Source organism: Sebastes umbrosus, chromosome 15, assembly GCF_015220745.1.
Source record: "Sebastes umbrosus isolate fSebUmb1 chromosome 15, fSebUmb1.pri, whole genome shotgun sequence".
In the NCBI taxonomy this organism is placed as follows: Eukaryota; Metazoa; Chordata; class Actinopteri; order Perciformes; family Sebastidae; genus Sebastes; species Sebastes umbrosus.
In genome coordinates this window covers 20,120,989-20,144,236 of record NC_051283.1, presented here as the reverse complement: position 1 = coordinate 20,144,236, position 23,248 = coordinate 20,120,989, and the positions used below count along the sequence as shown (strand labels likewise).

Sequence of the window (23,248 nt, the reverse complement as noted above, 5' to 3'; positions counted from 1 at the left end):
ATGGGATGCTGCTCTGCCAGATTTTCCCTCTTGGTGTTGGTGTGTCTGCGTCAGCGTCTCTGTATGAACAACGGCGAGGGAGGGAAGCTTGTGTGTGTGTGTGTGTGTGTGTGTGTGTGTATGTCGCTGTGGGTGTGTACACGGGGAGCGATGCATGTGTCGGTGCTCAGGTGGCAGATACCCTAGGTAAATCATTTCAGATCCATTTATTCAGAAGCCTGTGTGCAGACGACACCTGCACAACGCTGCCAAAGAAGTGCCACGATGTCAGCGACTTCGTTTGGAGCTCTGACCCCCGGCTGGCGTGTGTGTGTGTGAATGTTCGTGTGTAAGCATGCTGTATATACATATACTGCGTCTTTATTTGTGTGTAGTAGTATTCTGTGTCTTTATGATGCTCAGTCGAATGTCTTATTCAGAGAGAGAGAAATAACAGCAGAAGCTTTTCTGTCATCTGTTATTGCTTCTGTGCTGCTTTCAATGATTCCTGCTTTAAATCTCGCTTCACTCCCGAGGATGATCAGTTAATTTAATTACTCTAATCAACAAACCGACGCTAAAAAGCAGGATTGTTTGGTTCTTAAATAGCAAATTAATTTTTAAAGCGCCCGAGATCAAATTGATGGTATTTATAGTCGGGATGAATTTATATATTTTTTTTGATATGACAGCTGTCTTAATCTGTGTTCAAAATGAGCTTGTTTTGCGTGTGTCATTTGCGCGCTGACAGTCAGTTGTGACAGTTGTAAAGTGTTCTTGAAAAAGCGCCCGACGTGGACACTCAAGGCAGCCAGACGAAAGATTTGCAGGCTGTGATGTCTGTGTGTCAAATTACTTATCTCGCTAAGCATATGCTGGCACTTCAGAATCATATACTTCAAACCCCTCGGCCTTCAAAAGCGTCAAAACGGACTGTCTTATTCAACACATCAGTCATGTAGCCACCAGCAAAATGAGCGAGATGTCATTTGCACTCAACAAAAAGCTTCCAGAGACATTTAAAGACACTCTTGATGACTGTTTCAATTTGGAGAGACTGTTAATGATATCGTCTCCACTGCCTTTTTCTTTTTTCTTTTTTACGAAGATACAAGTGAACGACAAAGAGTACTTAGATGTGCACTTCAGCTAAAGCTTTGCCAATTATTAATTTGAATCCCGAAGACAATTAGTAAATCACTACGGCAACCATTATCCAGCTGTTGCCCTGGATTTTTGAAGAGCGAGCCAATCTTAGGGTCAATTTAGTCTGCCAGTAATGACGAAACATAAAATAATGATTCTCTCTATCACACTATCGCACATGTTTTGTGCCAATAACAAAGTCGTCTTTTGTGTGATGAGCCTGAAATAAAACCCTACAAATAATATTGACCTAATAATAGAGGAAAAAAAACAAAAAAATATCTTTACCAAACACCCGCTGTGCTTTCTCATTCACAGTTTTCTTTTGTTTGAACCCCTTTCCTTACACCTCACCACACACACACACACACACCAGTCCTTGAGCTCCGAGCAAATATCCCACTTGGTTTGTACTGTTCCAAGTGTTAGAGAGGGTTAAACTATTTCATTGCACTAATTGGCCAGTGTCACTCCTGACGTTTGGATAAACAGCGGAAAAGAGGGAAAGCTGAGACAAATGATGGCTAATTAAACTGGTGTGCGTAGTGTGTACGTGTGTGTGTGAGAGAGTGTTGCAGAGACAGAAACCAGCTGACAAAAAAATGGAGTGACGAAACACCCGGCTTGACAAAAGCAACAACTACTTCTTGCGATGGAAACTTAACATAAAGAGAAAACTACTTTGTGCTTTCTTTGAAATCCTCAACTTCTCTCTAATTGGGTTTCATTCAGCGCTGACTGGGAGGGAAAGGGAAACAATGATTGGACACAGAGTATTTTGGCAGGAGCAAGCAATTTTAGGCTTGAACTAGAAGTGTTTTATTCGGGTTAGAAGTCTTCATTTTTTGCAATTTCCTATATTGAATGAGGATTTTCATTAAAAAGCAAGCAGAGGTGTATATATAAATCTCTCTCTGCCAGTTATCCCTGGCCCTCACTGCTGCTAGTGATCTGATAAAACAAAACTCAGATAAAAACTCATCTTAAAGGAAGGAGAAAAAGGAAGATAGAGAGAAAGTAGGGGAAGCAAACTCTTAAAATGAGCTGAGGCATGTCTGAACTCCAACCCACAGGGGACATTTGTTTTCAGAGGTAGCGTGTTGGCCCACCACATCATCCCCGGGGAGATATCTTCCTCACCATTTCTCTGCTACTTCACCTCGTGTTACAGCCTCTCTCTCTCTGTCTGACTGACTCACACATGTGGACGCACACACATAAACACACACACACATGCTTGCATACAATCCCTCAAACCCTCGCCCAACCCCCCGCCTCGCCTTTCTCGCATTTGACCACTTGTCAAGGGATGTTTATGGGCCATTGTTTGCAGTGCTGATGATCATTGTCACCGGTTGATTCCATTACCCATAGCCCTCTGATGGATGGGGCCTACCCTGACGTCCACTGATACGGGTGTCCTTGACCACTGGGGCAGACGCAATGAACGGAGGGGGCAGTGGGGTGGAGAGTTGGAGCTTCTATTTTTTTTTTTATTCAGTAGAAACAATGCATCATACTGTTCAAATTATTTTAAGGTGCTCATTATGCAGGTACAATGACGCAGAAAGATCTAAAATAGTTCCACAAAATGTTACGCAAATCTCTGAAATGTGGGCAACGTAAAATGTGAATTAGTGTGTTTCCAACAACGATGTGACAAGATTACATATCTGTTTAATTGTTCAACATTATTATCCCAAAAGGAAATTGTTTTGCAGTGTGGGCGTAAAAACATACACAAGAAAAACAACCAAAGAAATACTCCACACATGGCCAACTAACCCCGTCATTCCCATACAACTACTGTAAACTGCATTCTCAATTACTTTTCTCCCGAATTATGGTTACCGTTTTAAACAGTTTCAAACACATGGTTCACATTGTAAATAGAAACAATACAAAACAAAACAGGCAACACAACTACGTGGTTAGGTTTAGTAATAGACATCATAGTTTGGCTTAAAATGACTACGTAAATAAGTGAATGTTGACTTTTGGTTTCACTTGGTACACTAACAATGGTCTCCTGGGTTAAAGCCCTGTGTTTGTTTGACCCATCCACCACCTTGACTTCCTCCCTACGCGGACTTCGCTGACTGTCATTAGAAACGTATTTGTGATACGTCAAAAACAAACGTAATCCACAACAAGATATGTTTCCCTTGAAACGTAGTTCACAATGCAGTTTGGTTGTATGGGAACATAATGTTTAGGAGACAGGGCTGGGCCAACAAGTCCTCCAAATTAAATACGTTGTTTGTAACTAACTTTTAGAAAGCTCATATTGTTATAAATCACTGTGGAATAACACATCTGTTTTATGATGTCACAATACTGTAGTGAAGGTTTGGTTAGGTTTAGGAACAAAAACTACTTGGTTAGGGATCATGATGTGGGTTAAAATGAATGGGAGCGTCGTCATGGTTACAGTAATAACAACGTGGTTACGTTTAGGTAACGATCGTGGTAATGCTTAAAAGAAACCAACATTGACTAGAGGTAGGAAATGGGAACTTTTTATTGACATTGTTGCTCAATAATAACATAACCTGACTTCCTCCTTTGCTCCCGACATAATTTCAACGGCCGCTAGAGGGCTTTTGCCACCTCAGTGTCAACATTTGCCGTTTGGGGAACTTCCTGGAACGAGTTTCTGTAGTTCATCTTGGAAGCACAGTCTCCACATGGCAGACACCCAATACCTGTGACAACATATACTGTATGCTTTCATACCACACAGGCAGAAGGAAAATAATACGATACCACAGAATTTGATGTAAGAAAACTAACACAATACAGCAAAGAACAATACACATAATAAATTGAGCACCTGATACATCATAGTACTCTATTTATTCTTAATTTTAGTAACATTGAAGCAACGTCAAAGTGTATTTTAGAGTATTTGTTTCCATCAGCTTTTATTTTATCTTCTCTTTTCCAATATGTCAACTTTTCTATCTCAGCTGAGAAGAAAAAGTGTTTTTGCAATATTTCGGCTTTTTTTTACAAATTTCCGACATTTTTTTAATTTGAAAATGCACATAAAATGGATGGAAACGTACGTAATGACCATCTTATCTACTGATTCAAGCAATCAATACATTTGTACATACATAAATAACCCAATTACTGTGAATACCCAGACTGAGATTATAGTTTAAGGCATGTACAAAGCTCGCTCATGAAATAACACAAGTTTATATTAGTTTTTTAATAGTTAATGTCCAGAAGGATGTGAGGTAGCCTGCAAGATTAAGAGGAAAACCAATATAAAAGTAAATTCAGGGACTTTGTTGGTGAATTTAAAGAACTCCCCAATGCGATGTACTAACTGTAGTGTTAGTTCTTCCTTCAAACGCATCACTCCAGACAAACTGCTTTGCATTCACTCTATTGATCAAGAGTTTAAATGACAAGAATCATTTGAAAGAGAGATGTGTAATCATGCTCTTTTTATCGAGCTTTACATACTCTGATTACGACTTTAATTCAGATAATATAACTTAAAGAGTTAACGTGATAGCTGTAGTAATTTGCGTTGCTTCCCTCTGGTCTTAATCACATTATTACAGTGCATGTAAACACACCGAGGGGTTGCCCGTGGTCCGGCCTCCTGCCGTGCTCAAGTGTCACAGCATTATTTGAAACTGTCTCCGCCATCTCATTGAATTAGTGCTCCAGACTCACTGAAACAGATGAGCTTGAAGTGAAGGAATCGTTCAGAAGTCGCACATCACGAGCAGACAACCGCAATTACCGATGGTAGAAGATGGGCTTGGGTTTAACCAGGCCGAGGCCACGCTGTTGTGTCAGTGAAGGATTGGCCGCGGTGTTTGGTGACGGGGGATGAGGCAGTGTTGATGGCTAAAACATTTACCGTGGCTCCAGCTATCGTAATTTTTCACAGAGCCGGGGCACCATTGATCAGGATGATATCTGGCAGAGGGGAACGTGTAGTTAAAGGCACATGTTTAACAAGCTTCTCCCAAAAATTGTCACATAAAGACTTTCCATTATTATTCCGAACAAAGACAGAGTCGTTTTCTATCCCTCAGATCTGTCTTTTGTCAACCCGTGCTCGCTGGACAGATTACTTCTCTTAGGGAATAGCTTTCCTGGATCAGACGAAATATTGTTCTCAGACAGAAACAAGGCCAGATGCTGCACTTTGAGGTAGAAATTAGCCCCATTTTGTTAAAGTGTCTTAATGATAGCTGAGTTTTCTATAACTATCAAATGGACTGTCTCGTCCTTGTTCCTTTAAGACAATGCCAACGTGCAGAAAAAAGCAGGAAAACCCAAGCCTCCAATAAAACTAACATTAATGGCATTACAATATGCAAAGCTATGCTAATTTTATGCATACTGTCAACCTACATAGTGGCTGTTCTTCGGTCATTTCAAAAGATATGACTGCAATTAGACGACAATTGATTGAAATCATTTGCGTTTTATGATTCTGTTACTTTTGAGAGCTGACAGGGCGTTGTACGATCCACTGACAGTATATTTTCTCTGCACGCGGAGATTAACTACTATTATTGACCCTGATGCAAACCAACGGGTAATACATTTCAAACAAACTACTCACTATCTCGCTGATTTGCATGTGGTGTGTCATTTACCATATTCCCTGATTACCTAATGATTTATGCTTTAATATAATGCACAGAGGCTTTTCAAAGCAATATGCGTACCGTACCTTTACGGTGACTTAACATGTCGGAGACAGAGAAAAATTGAAATGATAGTTTAAGGGCTGCGGGGAAAAAGAGAAGTCTTATCAGTTAAGACTTGCTTTGTATGTAGGATTTTTTTTTCCTTCTCTCCTTGGAAGGCAGGGGTGCAGTTGATGAATTCTTAAGCAGATCTGGCTGATAATTGTATTTCATAACTGTCATGCGGAGAGGGACTGTCCGCTGAGAAGCTATTTGTGTCACTGCATCTCTCTCCCTCTCTCTCTGCAGCCTCTTCAATAAAACTCAAATCACGACAGAGATTGTTAAGTCTACCTCCAAGATTATTAAATCCAAATGGAGAATTTACGGGTGACACTTCATAACAATTAATCTGAGATGCTTGATTAATAAAGTTCGCTCGCCCCCCTCCTCTCTCTCCCTCATTCTCTTCTGTCTTCCCCCTCCCCATCACTAAAGTTGTCCTGTTTGAGTGGGATGGAGGAGGAGGGGAACAGACGTACGGGTGGCAGGATGGTTGTCAGGGACGACATGAGTGTCATTCTTTTTGATTAATGGAGCATTGTGACCCCGCCCCTAACCCTCCTTCTTTCCCAGCATGCCCACTCTCACCTCTCCAAACCCCCCCCCCCCCCAACCAACCCACCCCCAATCACAGGTAAAAATAGATGTGGGTCAAGTTACATTTGAATTCTACCTAGATTTGATAGGGGAAAAAGATAGGAAACGTAGTACGGAAGGGAGGAAAGAAAGAAAGAAGAAGAGAGAAGTGGAAGAAAAATAGAAAGGAAGAACAAAAGAAAGAAATATAAAATGAAGATGAAAAAAGAAAGACAGAATTGAGAAAAAAAAACGAGAGCTGGAAAGAAGCAAAGAACAAACCAAAGAAATGAATGAGGAAGGCTAGAAAAGGGGAAGGGAAAGAGAGAAAGAGGAGGCAGAAAGACAGATTTTTGGAGAATGTCACCTACCTAACCTTGTCACCATGTTAAGTCAGCTGTGATTAATTAGTTGAGTGAGAGCGAGCAATTAGGTCAGGAGTTTGGGGTGTGTATGAGTACAAATGTGTGTGTATGCATATGTCAGTGTGTTCATGCACAACTTTTTTTTCCCTATCAAGATCCTTTCATTAACAAAGTATGTAAGCAGTTTGTACAACATATGAAATATGACGACTAAAACAATTCAGCCAGACAACAATACAAACAACAGTAAATAGATATATTCGTAATTATAGATAAGCAAATAAGTTAGGCAATGGGTAAAACATGAAGAAGGAAGACAAAATAGCAATAAATAGATAAATCAATATATAAGGTACGATACAAGTCCAGTTGTTTTTAAAAAAGGTTAAAGCATTTCATGATAAATCTCTTAATGGAAAACTGAATCTTTTCTAAATAATGTAATTCATGACCTCCTTAACCCGTATACTGTGGCGGCAGTGGCTCCCCCCACTTAAAACAGAGTAAATCTCCGTAAAGCAAGTGTTGAACAGAATAGGGCTGTCCCGGATACCAGTTTTTGGGCTTTGAAGCTTTGGTGAGAAATATTCGAAAGAATTCGAAGCTTCGCTGAACAGCGCGGCGCAGCAGGCTGACATGTTCTTCTGTCTGTCTGTCTCCATTTCCCGTTTCAGTGCCTGGGACAGTGCTGCTGCTGCACTACTGTACACACACGCACCTCTACACACAACAAACAGTGATATCGTCTGAGAATAATTCATAATAATTAATGTTGAATATGTATAATGAATAATGTTGTGGGATTATTCCTTATTTCATGGGCTGTTTTGGGATTTATACATTGTTATTACATATATAAATATACAAAATAAATAAAAGCATTCGGATAGTGATTTGGAGGTCTAATACCATGGCAACAGTCGAAGCTTCGAGGCATTCGGGTCAGCCCCAAACAGAACCATCACATTGGCCTGAGACCCACTCGTGAACATCCCATGGGGCAATGAGTGGGTGGGGATGGTCCTGATCTTTTTTGTATATTTTGTCTGAGAAAGCGTTAAAGATGGATTTCCAAAACGCTGTCTGCTTCGGTCCCATGTGGCTCTGCTCTAATCTCACACAATCCTGCTTTGCATCAATGAAGCCGATGTACAATTTTCAACAGTTTGAAATGCGACTTGCATTTGGATTCCGTGTCAAATCTGAATTTACAACAAAATGCAAATGGTCATATATTCACAGTTTTTTGCTCGGTTTGCAATAAAGAAAAACCAAGAGGGGTAAAAATAAGAGTTTTTTTTTTTTTAAAAAGGGCCCTATCGCAGAAATGTGGCTCCAGATTCCTCTGAAAGAGTTTGAGGATAAGAAACCCTTAGACAAATCCTTGAACCAGTAAAGGCTTACAAAAGATCATATTTAACAATGATGGCTATATATTTTCCTTTTTGCAATTAAAGAGTCCCTCTGTGTAATTTAATGCTTCTTTTCAAGTGTCGGGTCCCCCGAGACTTGGCCTGTAGCTATGCCATCGCTCTTGGTGATTATCATTAATGAATGTCGGCGAGGACCATCCCTCAATGTGACTAGGGAGGAAACACAAGCCCTAATTAAAGGTTCCTATTCATAAATATATGCCTCAAACTGCACGGATCGACAGGCGCTGTGCACACAAGTCATTTTAATGTCAGGAAAGCACCTTTTTTAAGAGCGTTTTCTCCCTTAATGTATAGCACGCCAGCAGCTAAGACAGATTTTTGCAGCGAAAAGCTCGCAGCGAGGGATCTGTGCAATTTGAGATTCGCAGATTTAAATTTAGGAGTAAAGCTGGAGATTAGGATGCACTAATTTGACATGTACGAGGGCTGATAACAAAACTGTAGTCTTACTGTATAACTGAACATTATGATACAGTTTTTGCATGTAATCCTCAGGAGACTTTGGTGTGTTTTATCGCAAAAGGTTACAGGGAGCTCCTTGTGTTGAGAAGTCACACTGTGCATGGTATTCCTCTATTTAAGAAGTGGAAATATTTACAAAATGAAAATGTTTAACTGATTACAGCATGTCACCGAGAAAGAAAATAATCCTCGTGTTCTCTCATAAAAAGTAATTTTAATCATTTTAATTGCTCCAAATGCAGACTGACAACCGCTCTCATAAACACCAGTGGTTGCATTGTCACATCAGCTCCCCAGACAAAGCTGTTGGTAATTGTTATGTGAAGAAGATCATGTTAACATTGAGGATAATATTGAGTCTGTCTGAATATTTTTTTTTTTTCACGGGGGGCTCAAAGTGTCTTGTCGGAAAAGGAGCTCGGTGAAGACAAACATTTGGCTGCTTCTCCTTCCTCCTTAATGGCTGAAAAATGCTAATTGGAGTGCACGTGTCAGAGAAAACAAAAGGGAAGGGAGGAGGAGAGGGAAGGAGCGTGCGTGTCAGAGCGGCTGGTATTTCGAAACGTGAAATATGTCACTTTATTTAGCCGAGTTGGGGAGGATTTTTTCGCAGCGAGGTTGTTTCCAGGAAGCAGGAAATCTCAGATAAAGTTGTGCCTGTGGTGCTATGTATGTAATGTAGCTCATGTGCTTTCTGACGCTCTGTATATATTCCGCTGAACAATTATTTCATAGTTCATGTAAACAAGCTGAAGTTGCTTCCTCTCCTTTCAGCTTTTCTTGTTGCCATAAAATAACACCTCGAATCCCTGCGAGACTCGGATCCTTTAATAAACTTGCATCTGTCAACCGCTGCACGGCATTTCATCACGTCCGAACTGACAAAATCAGGAAAAAAGCAGCTCAGGTGGGGATTACAAACCTTTAATTGCATTGTCAAAACTACAGCAACATATCGTTCTTTTTTAAAGTCTACACATTAAACAAGTCGTGGAAAAGTAAATCTCTATAAAATATCAAAACCTTTCTCTCTCTCCATACTCACACTTGGCATTTTAATTATGCAGTCTTATCTGATAGATGTGGAGATATAGCTCATGTCAAAGTTAGAGCCTCTTCTTTATTAATTTTTTTATTATATATTCTTATATTCAGCCTGTCAATGAGTGTCTGGGATCTGATAGGACCCATCATTGATTGAAGATTAGTCAAGATTATGAAGAGAGGCATTATCATAAGCTGTAAGCCTTCGTCATTCCAAATGTTAACTTATTTGAATGACACTAAGGGAAAAGATTACTCTCTATTTCATTCAGTCCACCAAGAATAAGTTTAGACGTCCGGCTGCTGCTGTGGCAGATCTCTACACAACTAACGTTAAAATAGAAAAGAAGAGGTTCGTCAAGAAGCACGAGACGTTAAACACCACGTTAGTAGTTGCACGCCAAACCTTTTGACATCAGAGGTTTAAGGCTGCAAAATGGTTCGCCACAGGCCAAAATCTGCAATACAGCGTTAATTATTTATGAGTATTAAGAGGTGGGCGTTAAATTCTTGGTTTATGACATGATTATTTTTTGGTGATATGTTTTGCAAAATAATTCAAAAAATATATCTTTAAATTGAACTGAAATGCATCAATTTCACCAAATAAAATGTGTTGACAGATGAAAATAACAAAGGATCATATTCATACAGTAATCTCTATGAAAACTTATCTTTACTGTGTATCAAACAGTTCCACTAAAACTGGTTTTCTGGTGTCAAACAAGGACGACAACTGAATTAAATCACGGTACAGTGTGTGGCTCCGACACACATTTTACATCATTTTAGTGCAGAATAAATTCTTTTGTGGCAGTGATGATGATGATAAAATAATGGGAGGAGAAGGATAGAGATAATAGTGATAATGATGAAGCATAGAGAAGACAGAATAGGATGAAAGAATGTAATATTTGCAGTGGTGGTGGTTGTGGACATTTTTAAAGTGGCCTATTTTTTTGTGTCACATGTTTGACCAAGCATTTGTTTGTTTTTTTAACTGCTCATTGGATTTTTCAAATAATTTTCCAGATTTAATAAGTGGCATACAGAAAAAAATATAGCTCAGTAGGATTGTTTATTCTGTGAGTTCATGTGAAAATGTATATTTGACACATACATATCATCAATGATATTTCTCACTCACTATAAGACGTATTATTTGATCACATTTATATGAGTAAATGTATATCAATGGCATATCATTCTTATTATTTTTTTATTCCTTTATGGTAACCCCACTGTGTTATTCAAATTTACAGAATTTACATTTTTATTAAAAAGTATATTTTTCATGATTTGGTCATTTGTGAGTTTAAGCAACTTTTTCAAACAAGGTCCCTCACCTCATTTGACAACCTGCAGAGCTCCTTTTTGCAGTACGACCCAGTAGATCGTATAAACAGCTCCTCTCTTTGTAGACGGTCACGTCAGACCTAGAGAAAAAACAGACAAGAGACAAAAGAAAGAGGAGAATAATGTATGTAAAATATACATGACGACTACATGGATGTTCTCGCCCGCTCTGAGGGAGGTATCGTCACACAGAAGAGAAGGAAACAGGATGACATGTCATCACGCTGTCACTGTGCCGCAGTATGTGGGAGAGGGGCTTCATGTATACAAGTTGGGGGGGTGGTGGGAAACAACTGTTTGTGCATTGGGGTTTTGTCATACATGCACATGGACACGGGTGGTTGAATCACGGGTAGTGGAACTACTGTAGCAAGCAATTTGGATCATGATGTCCTGATCGTGTGTGGCTTTCTGTTTTGAAAAAATATATCTGAAGTCACCGTATATGGAACACATTGTACATATTAGGTCATAGGTCATAAAGAGAGTAGTGCAAATTCCCAAACGTGTTTTTTTTTTATCTCGTCTGTAGAGTTTAATATCTGTGACTTTCAGGGAGGAGCAGTGCAATTTGGTGGAAATTCTTTTGAAATAAAACCCCATACAAAAACACATGAGTTGACACTGAAATAAAATGTTTGTACTTTCACAGTAGTTGTATATTTGCCGTCTAAAGAGACGAGGGAAAAGAAGAAAAGAGAAAAAACCTGAATTAAAACAAGCAAGATATTATGAAAGAAATGCAGAACAAAGACAATTTGATCATAATAACAGAAAACTTTTCATCATTTTAACATGAAAATGTGAGCGTGCTCTCATTCTGACTAAGTCCTGCTCGTGTACAGACATTTCAGTGCAGAGATGGTTCCTACCCCTTCGCCTCTTGAACCACATGTCCCCCCCTGCTGGCCCAGGATCACATCCTGCACAAGCTTCACTGCTGCATGGGATTCCTCTGCTGCATCTCTGCTCCATAAAAACATGCAACCTTTCAACAATACCTCACTTACAGTACCAAACTAACATCAAAACATAAAAGTGAATATGTCAATATAGTGTAGCTTTTATTGTATATTATGACAAAAGGTGGGTTCATTTTATTCTCAGTTTTTAGTCACTGACCTCAAGATTTTCCTGAATAAAAAATCTTATATTAATGAGCACTGAAGGTTGAAAATAGTTTATAAGCCAATTATTTTATTTATTTAAAAAAATAAAAAATGTTAACTTCACTCAGAGGCTGTGAAGCAGTTTGCATCTGCATCCCTGATGTAATTACAACCAACCTTTAATGTTTTTGTTACATAGTGTATGAGGTATACTGCAGTATAACACAGTCACGCTGGATTAGAAAGGCAAATTCAAGCATTTTACTTTACAAAATATTCAACAACAACATTCATAATTATTTTAAGTGAGCCAGCATAAGCTACAAAATAAAGCATCAAAATTAAATCTTGTTTTTCGTATTAACATATGAGCAGGTTTTCAATGTGATGTGTGTATTTAAAATGGTAAGAAATTAATCTTAAAGGTGATCAATTTGAATAAATGTGTGCAAAGCATCTTCAAGACATGGAACAATAACTAGTGATCTGCACAGCTCTCCTGTCTGTCTGTCTGTCTGCCTGCAGATGGAATATTAGTGACGTAAGTGGGCTCCATCAATCAGCATGCAGGCTGCTCTGACAGACAGGGACAGACAGATGTTGGGGCGGTACTTGGTATTTCTTTTTTACCACATAATAGGCGACCTCAGACATCCTCTCTGCGCAGACGATCTGTTTTTTTGCAGACAGGCAGCAGTGGCTCAATAAAAACACCGTGCGTAAAGATGTTGTGAGGCGCTCCATGGCTGTGCGTAAATGATGAGGAGGAGACACCCAACACCACTGTTTATTACCTGTTCACTGAGGAAGAGTAAAGACAGAAACTCACCAGAATCAGGACGTGTTTGAAGACAGTTTGTAATCCTTGTTTCTTGTAAAGGATCCGATGTAGATGGCTGAATAACGTCCCTTAAAGTGGCCACAGATGAAGGAAGATGCGCATGATGATGCCATCCAAGTTATGCTGTGATTCTATCACTCAGTAATAAAAAACAAACTTTGTTCCCTTCTTCTCTTCTTCTTCTTCCTCTCAATCCTCTCCAGCAGTAAATCAAGCAGTCTCATTTTGAGATAAACATTAGCCCACTTGTGTGCCCTTTTATAAACACTTTATGGTGGATAATAGTTATAGGACGGAGTATGGAGGCTGTTAATGGAGCCTCTTGTGGATTCAGAGCCCCTCCCTCTTCACCACCACAAGCCTCGCTTTAAAAAGGTGTAACGAATCGATCCGCAGCCTCCTTTGTCCCACTAAAGAGGTCACTGAAAATCTCCACATTTTTAAAGCAAACTTTTGGAGCCGAGCTGAGAGACACTGCACACTTAAAACACTGTCTGAACACGTGAAAAAAAACTGATTTTTCTTACATTTTGTGCCTGAATGAGATAAAAAAAATTGTTTTATTCTGAGGAAAAAAACTTGATATAATGTAATTTGCTTATGTTGTGTTAGTTTTTTTACATTTTGTGCCTGGATGAGATAAAAAAAAATAAATAGCAGTGTCATAAAATTATGTTTTATTCAAGGAAAAAAATTGATATAATGTAATTTGTTTATGTTGTGTTAGTTTTTTACATTTTGTGCCTGAATGAGATTTTTTAAAAAAATCAGCAGTCATAAAATTGTTTTATTCTAAGGAAAACGTGATATAATGTAATTTGCTTATGTTGTGTTACAGTTTTGTTTTGTTTTTTAAATTTTGCCACATGAATTATAAGTGATTGATGTTTCAGGGTATATAATCCTAATAATCAGTCAGGCCTGATTTTGCTGTGCTTGTATAGCAAAGATAATCCTCCTTGTGTCGGATCAACAAAGTCTAATAGGTTTATTGGTGCGATTTTATATGGAGATTTTTATTTTGTATTTTGCAAAATTAAAAGGCAGTATTTGTGTTGTCCATGATAATATTGCACCTCATAATAAACCATAATAACATAATAGTGACTATCAAACCAAACCTCATTGTGATTTTTTTTTTTTACAAATCTCTCTCTCTCACACACACTGTCAACTTTTCGAGGCAGCTCTCATTCTGTTGTTTCAGTGCTTTAAGTTTACAAATCGCCATGTTCACCAACAGGACGTACCTCTCTCTCTCTCCTGTATTATTCTGGTGCGCACAGATAGACATGGAGAGAAATGAAATGAAAGAAAGCCATCCCATCCCAGTGAACAATTAGAGCCTCGGATTGACAGGTGGGCTCTGTGACTGTCAGGGTGACGCTTGTTGGAGGGGTGGAGTAAAGGAGAGGCCGGAAAGGCAGCTGGATGTGTCTGTCTATCAGTGTGGAGAGCTGAGCTGTCTGAACCTGAACGCACCGCGCATCATCACCATCAGCCAAATGTGCGCACATTTCATCCACTGCGGAGAATATATCCAGAGAGGGGGGACGCTTCTTTTCTTAGAATAAATAACAATAAATAAAAAAAAAATAAAAAAAAAAAAAAAGGCAGGAAAGAAGACAGAGTGCGGCTCAGAGGGGCGGGCCGTGTTTTTTGGTGATGACTTTCTTTCTGAGGAAATTCGTCAAGTGTCCGTGTTGACAATCGGACAGACGGACAGCGTTTTCTGTGAGTATTTCATTATCCTAGGGGGTGTTTTCAGTGAGCTGCTGCGGGCTTTCTTTCTCTGTGCTGATTGACACACACACCCAAGCTATAACGTGTCACTCTTTCCTCTCTTTTTTCCTCCCAGAGACTGTAGTAGCGGAGGTTGGAGAACCGGAGGAGAGCTGGCACCTGGTGGACTGACGGACAGACTGACGGACGGAGAGAAACACACCAACACCACCGCGCAGTTTGGACTCAAACGCAAAGAAGAGGAGCTCCGTTTTTCTTCACTTTTGTCTGAAATAGTCAACAGCGAGGGTTTGGAAAAACGCAGCGAGGTGAGGAGCTCCTTCAGCTGTCCATAATACCTCTCTTCTCTTCTCTTCTCGATCCGCACGTTTTGCTTCCACCGATGACTTTTTCTGCGATCGTGCAGAAGTTAAACGGACCTTTTCTTGTGCTTTATAATCTTCATTTTCTCACCGGACTATACCGACTATAAAAACATGATCAGTAGAGATTAAAAACATCCACTTGCATCGATATAAAAAGAGACTTCTTCATTCACCCACCTCTGCGAGGGATCTACACTTTCATTCTAAGAAGAAGAAGAAAGAAAGAAGTGAGGAGGAAACGCGGCTGGCTTTGATTTCCTCCTTTGGGTTTCCTCTCTCCAAGCTCGTCCGCTCATTTTGATCTCTGCATGAAAAGTCCAGCGGAAAGTCTTGCAGCAGCATGCCGAGGAGAAAGCAGCAAGCACCGCGGCGGTCAGCAGGTAAGAAGCTCCTCTACAGCGCTACAAAACAAACACAAACAAACACCCCACTCTCGTCAGCAAACAGACGCACTTTATTCTCCCATAAAAGAAAGCAAAGGGATCAGTACGTAGATAAGTTTACACAGCAGTGTACAGGCCTGATGCAATACAAGGACAGTAGAATCGACTGTATGTGCAGCATAGAGCAAACCTCTCCAAAAGCCCTATAATAAGTTTATTTCTACTAATCTATAAGGCGTATTTTTACTGGCACCAGTATAGTTTTATCGGTGCCAATTCAGCCTCTTGTAGAAAATGAATGCACTTCAGTTTCACTGCTTTTAAAGCTGATCCTCCACTATGGTTTGCCAGCCATCCAAGTTCTCCAAAACAAAGCTCATCTTATCTCATTTTTACAGGCTAACGTGTTTGATGTGTTGGTGCCAGGGAAAGAAAAAAAAAAAAGGAAAGAAAAAACAAGAATTAAAGCAAAGTGTGGTATTTTCAGCCTGTGTTCCGCTCTGGGGATTGCCATCCTTGATTTGATGCTTGATTGATCGCCTGTCATGCGACCGCCTTTGATCTATTCATTCCTGATAAACATCAGTAAATCATTCACCACTGGAGACACACGCATGCGCACCAGGCAGCAGCTGGACTCCCTCAAAAGGAGGAGAACTTTTTTTTTTCTTTTGGCCCCCGCCTGAGGAGCAAAGAAAAGACAAATTGAAAGAAAAAGTTCTCAAGCGGGATAAATACTTTGCGATTAATACCCAAGGAGGGAGGGAACAAGGGGAGGAGGGTAAGGGGGTGCTGGGGCGTAGCGAGATCACAGTGGAGCATCTAGTACGGAAATAGCCCCAAAACACTGCAGGGTGAAGAGGGGAGGTTACCTCCAATGGTCACTCCAAGCTCTTGACCTGACCTCTGTGTGCATCTCTTAGAAAGAGGAAGTGTAGTCATAAAACAGGAACATTATATACATCTAAACACCAATACAACAGTGATAAAGTATGTAAAATCACTGTAGGGTATCATAATAAAAATGTAAATTTAAGTAGTTTCAGGTGAGCATCTGTAATAATAAGCACATACAGAGTTAAAAGTGAAGCATTTATTTGTATTTTTCAGGAAAAAGTACATATTTTCAGAGAAATTCCACGCCACAATCTCCGTTTCAACTCCCACATATTGCCTCTCTGACAGTCGTGCCTCCATGTTGCCGTTAACTTGACCAGACGTGAACTGTTCCGAGAGAGAATCGCATGTTTGCGTGAATCCATTTGATGTCCCTGGGCGACGTGCGTGTGATTGACATGCGTTTTTCAAATGACGGGAGAGGAAAAGGGGGGAGGAAGAGGAGAGAGCCTTTGAAGTTGGCGCAGTAATGACCAAAGCCGAATAAAACAGCTGTAGAATGTTAAGCAGGCGGTGGAAATGTGAGGTTAAGCAGACTTAATCAAGGTTGTGACAGAAAGACTTTGAACTCGGTGGGGCTGTAATTTCTAATTGACGCCAGGCTTTAGTGATGGATAGAGGGGGAATTTGTTTGAAGAACAAGCCTGAAAGTGAATAGTGTCGGTTTTGTACATCCGCCACAAACACTGGTGAAATCCCCCAAAAGAGAGAATACAAAAAAAAAAAGAAAGTGTTTCCTGTTTTCTGGTCACTCAGCCGAGCTCTGAAGTGGCCCCATTCGTGGCTCAGCTTTTGAATATTGATTTAATTGTCTGTTTTTGTGACAGACACATACATCACAGGCAGTAATGGTCAATCCCAACTTGGCAGGCTTTGTCTCCACATTATTTCCAGCGTGTGACATATGGTCAATCCAAAAACTTTAACACCTCTACTGAAGAGTGTGTGTGTGTGTGTGACTGCTTCCTCTGTGAAATCGTGTACACACCTTTTAAACACAGGCTATTTTTACAATGCATTACCAGATATTTCCACAACCTGGATTTGTCACTTTGGAGTTGCACTAAAACAAAATGTTGCATACGCTCCTCAGAGAGAGAGAAAGAGAGAAAGAGAGAGAGAGAGAGAGAGAGAGAGAGAGAGAGAGAGAGAGAGAGGTTTCAATGGCTCTTTGTATGCCATTTTAAATGGGCTCTGTTTCATCAGTCACAGTGATGATTTTAGACCCTGTAATGGCGCTGTACCCTATCTAGTTTATGACCAGTGACAATACATCAGTGTTCTTTCATTTGGAACCACATTACTGCATCTGTTAGTTTTGGCAGTTGAGTTCAGCGCAGTGCAATTTGAGCAGCAGAGACTTTTGCTGCAGTCATTTGTCGTCATTTTCCATTTTTTTCTTGTCTCCTCTCACTGAAGTGCTGTTGTGTTGTGAGGTATTTCTCACAGGACCTCGAGGCAAACAAGGCAGTAATATCAAGTAATTATGATGAGAATTAAAATGTAGCAGGAGGTGGAATTTAAAAAGACATTAATGGTATTGTGACTGCGACTTAAAGCGAGTTTTGTTTCTGTTTCTGTGACGAATTTTATATGTTTAACTCGTGTACCATGTTAAGACAACAACAAAGTGTACAACCTATGTTATTGTGCCAGTATTGCCTTTGACTATGTGCGATCACAGTTGGTGCTGAAACGATTAATCGATCGACGGAAAATTAATCAGCAACAATTTTGCTATCAATTAATCGTTTACATCATTTATCGCGCAAAAACATCTCTGGTTTTGTGCTGCTTTTCGGTTCTTAATGTCATCGGAAATTTCATATTTTCGTTTTTTGGGCCGCTGGTCGGACAAAACAAACAATTTGAAAATCTTACCTTGGGGTATGGGAACTTTGAAAAGTAATTTTTCAATATCTTAACATTTTATAGACAAATCGATTAATCAAAAACAGTTCTAACCTTTTTTGTATCGCCGTTTAAAGAAAACCTTATACCGTATCGGATATCGGGTCGATACTGACTCAAATAGCTGGATCGGGTATTGGTGACAATAGGGCCGATCTGTTCAGTTCAATTCTATGTTTATATAACTATATACATTATATTTCGTCATTTTAATTCCTGTTTAAGTTTTGACCAATTTGTTGCTGCATTAAAAAGGTTTACAATTGAATTGTAATTCCTGTTAAAATTTACGATATTTTACCAAGTTGCTGGTGTAAGATTTATTATTTTCATAATAAATAACAATTCAGTAAATTTATATCTATGTATTTACTTGTTACATTTTGTTTAACAAAGTTAGGAAAACAATGTTTAAGTGAGTTCTGATGTTTCCTTACACATAAAAGAATGATCCCAGTCACTTCCACACAGTGAGGCATACAGCTTATTAATTAAACACTGGTATCGGATCGGAACTCTGTGTCCGCCGATACCCAAAGTCCAGGTATAGGTATCAGAACTAAAAAAGTCGGATCAGTGCATCCCTAGCATCGGACTGTCTGCATCAATAGCAATAGCATGTTTAAATATGGCAACATACCGTTACACCTAGATAACCAGTAATTAGTTTGTTTTGTATACAAGATATACAAAGAAGCCATAATTCTGTATTCGCCTTGATGCTGAGGTCACAGTTTTGATTGCTGTCTGGAAATTAATGGTATTGCTGCACGTCTGCTCTCGCTTATAGTTTGCCAGCCGCAGTATCTTAAATCAAACACTGTCACTCTAAGTAATGAATCTGTCAACTAATCATTCAGCACGTCAGTGTGATTACAGTGCGACACCGTGTGGAATATATTCCACGGGAGTTAAAAAGGCCTACTTGCAAAAGAATGTAATTTTTTACATTTAGTTTAACTGAGACAGAGGAAGAGGCGGGGCAAACAGTGGGTGACCAATCCACAGTGGGCTGGACCAGGAAACAGCTCCATACTGTAAGAGTAGTGGATGGACATCTTTATACTCGCTGTTCTTAGGTTGAATTAGGCAGGGGATCTGAAATCCACTCAGTTTCCTTTCACTCTTAGACGTTTAACTTTAGAAATATTTGATCCTGGGATGGATTCCTCTCTCCACTGACAGCAGATAGAGCAGTTTCCAATCTGACAGAATTAGTGCAGGTCATGAAGGGAGAGAAAGAAGTGACGTGCTGTGATACTGTCAAACATGACCATGTGGAAAAGATCGTAATTAGTTTTCCTTTGTCTCCTCTCTTGATAGAAACGTTAGGCAACTGGCTGGCCACTCACACACACACACACACACACACACTGATGCCACTAATTAAAAAGTTTAGCACTCTAAACATAAATCAAGTGTTCAGGTTACAGTCAGAGATGCTGTTAATTTCTTTAATACGTATGATTCAGTGTCTCCAATAAACGGACTTCAGTGCTACGTTTTAATGATCTGTCTGTATAGCTTAGCTCAGCATGTTTAATTAAAGCGCTCTGCAACGTTTTGTCCAGATTGAAGCCACAATGAGGTACGCGCCTTGCCTTATGAGCTCCTCCGCCGACATCAGCGGCTGCCTAAACAGATCCCCCCCGTTTACTGCCACGATCGCTACCTCAATGCAAAAGGAGGCTCTTAATTATGACTTGTGGGTGGGGGGAGAAGTTGAGCTTCCCTTCTTCCCGACGGCATCGTTAGCCGCGGTCCCTAATTATCCAGGTAGCTGACGGATCAGTGACAGGGCCCCACCGATTAATGCTTACAAATTCAGCAAGGTGTCAAGTCTGCAAGCTGCCTTGATATAATCAACTCGGTGTTAGCCACTTCTCACACAGCCACCCCCAGTTGTTCCAGTGTACGCTCAACAGCACAGGTTGCATGCAGCGTGACGTCGAAATGTGTGATTTGTTAAGTGAACACCGAGGTTATGAATGGTTGTAGTCTCAAGTCTGGATGTACACTTATTGCTTAGTACATGAACTCTCACTGTAAGTAGTCGTACAGTATATGCAGTACAGCAGTAGTTACAGAATAGCAGCATATTTGATACATCCATCGAATGTAAAAGATTTTCTTAATACTTTCCCTCTGATCTTTGTGGTTTAACAGCTTTTTGGTTTGTTTGACAGAACAGGAACAAAGTTCTAAGCCAGCATTAATACATTTTGTTGGTGTTGGTGTTGTTGTTGTTACTTTGCATTGTATTTCCTCTGCAGAAATTTAGCTCACGGCACCTGTCAACTAAGAAGCCGTCGCCTTGGAACCTCGTGTTGGTTTTATCGGGATGTTTCTGATAAAGTATTTAATGACATTTGTCAGGAGTTGAAGCGGCGCTGTGAGGAAAAAAAAATTATGTTACTTGAAGTGAAAAGTCTGTAGATGAGAACAGAGCATGTCGGTGTGTTTATATGTGTGTGTACTGAGTAAGACGAGTGTGTGTGTATGAATGTGAAATATTCTGATCCCGTGATAAGGCAGTGTATGTAAAGTGTCATTAACAGGTGACATTGACTGAAGGAGTCAGTGGATATATTTGCTATCCCACACTCCGCTACACCCGCCGTTTCATTTGCATGTGGTGTCGGAGCCAGTAGGCCTTCAGGAAATCAAAGACGCACACACTAATGCGCACACTCGCACAACTACACTCTCTGTCCTCATCTTCGTGGAGGTTAAGTGACAAATGAAGATCGATGACTGCTCTTATGGAAAAGAGAGGGCCGGATTGAAAATATGTGGGAATTAGGCTCGCCAGCGGGGTGACGATGTAAAGGCATTCAGCGCCGCAGCCGCGAGGTAAAACTATCCCGGAGCTTAATGAGGTTCAGAGGAAGCAGGAAAACCTGGATTTTCACTCAAGCACGGCACAAGGAGCCTTGACAAAGAAATAAAGAAAACAAGGTCATTTTTTGCGGGAATAAGACTCACTAGCGTCCTCACGCTTAAACACATCCTGCATGTGGTTATTGTCTCTGATTTTCAGTGTGTCCCTGTTTCCCATTTGCAAAGATATCTTGGCTTCGAATCAAAACAGCTGCACAACAAAAGCCACAATGTACAGTGGGGATGTAACCGTGGTTTAGGGCACCGGTTGCTGATTATTGTGAAGCATACACACAAAGTGTTGCTGCTGGTTGAGTGAAATAGTCGGTTGGGTGAAAGGAGAAGAGGGTTAAATCACAGGCTGGGTTTATAAAATACATTTATATACAAGCTGAAAATGTATCCAACACAAACATGGATTTCACAAAGCATATGTGACTGTGCCTTCATCCTGGTCATCAGGATTTATGGATAGGGCAACAACTAACAGTTATTTCCATTACCAATTAATCTGCAAATTGTTATCTTGATTAATTGATAATCGTTATGTCCATAGAATGTCAGAAAATAGTGAAAAATGCCTGTTTAATTATTATTTAATTTCACAAATGTCTTTTTTTTGTATATATATTCAGTTTACTGCCATGTATGACGATAAAAGGCATCAAATCCTCACATTTGAGAGGCTGAAAACAACAAATGTTTGCCATCTTTGCTTAAAAAAAAAAAAAAAAACGATTATCAAAATAGTTAACAAATCATTTTTTGATAATCGACTAATCGAGTATTCTGCTAATAATTGCACTATTTAGACATTTAGACTTTTTTTTCCCGCTTGTTAAAGGTACAGCGTGTAGGATTTGGCGGCATCTAGTGGTGTGGTTGCAGATTGCAACCAACTGAGTATCCCTCTGTTCTCTCCTCCCTTTCCAAGACTACGTAACGTGAGCCACTGAGTGTAAAACCATGGTAACGCCATTCGCCTCGCTCAGAGGCCGTCCTTACCATAATAACACTACTTTAGGAGTAACGGAAGTCAGGTGTCAGCTGGCGGTACCACGGTTTTACACTCTGCGGCTCATGTTACCGCAGTTTCACAAGCGTGTCGGAGAACTACACAAAGATTCTTAGATTCAGGTGATTATACACTAATGAAAACATAGTTATGAATAGTTTAAGAAAGTGAGAGTTCCAGTTATTAGACTCAACTTTGGGCAACTGAAGCTATGCTTGAAGCTGCACACGTTGTAATATCCTCACTGGTCCCGCAGGCTCTAGCAAAGCAGTAAAGGATTGTGGGCAATCAGACAACCAAAGTGGGCCAGCTGCATTTGCTCCTTCTTCTTCACACAAACATGTATCCGACAGTTTCTGTGATAATTCAAGCTGTTTAAAAATCAGATAAAGGAAGACAAAGGGAGTTAGGCTAAGTGTGGAAAGAGGGAAAGAAAGATGCAGAAAAGATTAATGGTAAGTGATGATTTAAGGCAAGAAGACGGGAGGTCTGGGGTACACTCAGAGGTCAGTGTGTGCTCAGGGGAGCCTCCAGTCTACAGTGTGTTTTCTGTTGTTTTCCCATGTTCCCTTTGCAACACAGCGGTCTTGCTTGTGTGTCTGTCATCTAAGTACTTTAGTATAAATGCACTTTATGTTTTTAGTCATCAATCCCAGTGTAATGTTACACCAGTGTATCTGTCTGTATTGTGTGTGTCCTTGCATGATTGATGCTCTGTACGCCAGACAGACGCCGCTATTGGAGAGACAGAGTTTGCTGCTGTGATCTAATTTGTCCAAAAAACAAAAATACTCTGCTCTGATTCGGTTACTTGTTTTCTGCATTTTGCCCGGGTGATGTCAGAAATTACTCGGCATTGCTTTTTCTTTTTTCTTTTTTTTTTGTAGTGCTACACTTGATGTATTAGAAATTTCCACAGAGGCGGCGCCTTGTTGCAGTAATCGTGGTGATCATGCTAGAGATAAAGGCTGGAGATACATGGCCACCATAGCAGGCGCAGTGAGGTTTATATT

General features: G+C 40.0%; 1 protein-coding gene and 1 long non-coding RNA gene across 2 annotated transcripts in view; one reads left to right on the top strand and one right to left on the bottom strand.

Annotated features, from left to right (window-relative positions):
* Positions 1-3,634: 3,634 nt before the first annotated feature.
* Positions 3,635-13,729, bottom strand: LOC119502773. Its single transcript, XR_005210166.1, has 3 exons — positions 13,030-13,729; positions 11,082-11,171; positions 3,635-3,830 (listed from the first exon to the last, which is right to left on the bottom strand). It is a non-coding gene; the product is annotated as an uncharacterized LOC119502773 (long non-coding RNA).
* Positions 13,730-14,156: 427 nt separating this feature from the next.
* Positions 14,157-23,248, top strand: part of tshz1 (teashirt zinc finger homeobox 1) — a 33,705-nt gene continuing 24,613 nt past the window's right edge. Inside the window, exons 1-2 of the mRNA XM_037795493.1 lie at positions 14,157-14,775; positions 14,902-15,529. Of these exons, the coding sequence (XP_037651421.1) occupies positions 15,490-15,529 (40 nt within the window). The 5' untranslated portion in view covers positions 14,157-14,775; positions 14,902-15,489. The remainder of the gene's footprint in view (positions 14,776-14,901; positions 15,530-23,248) is intronic.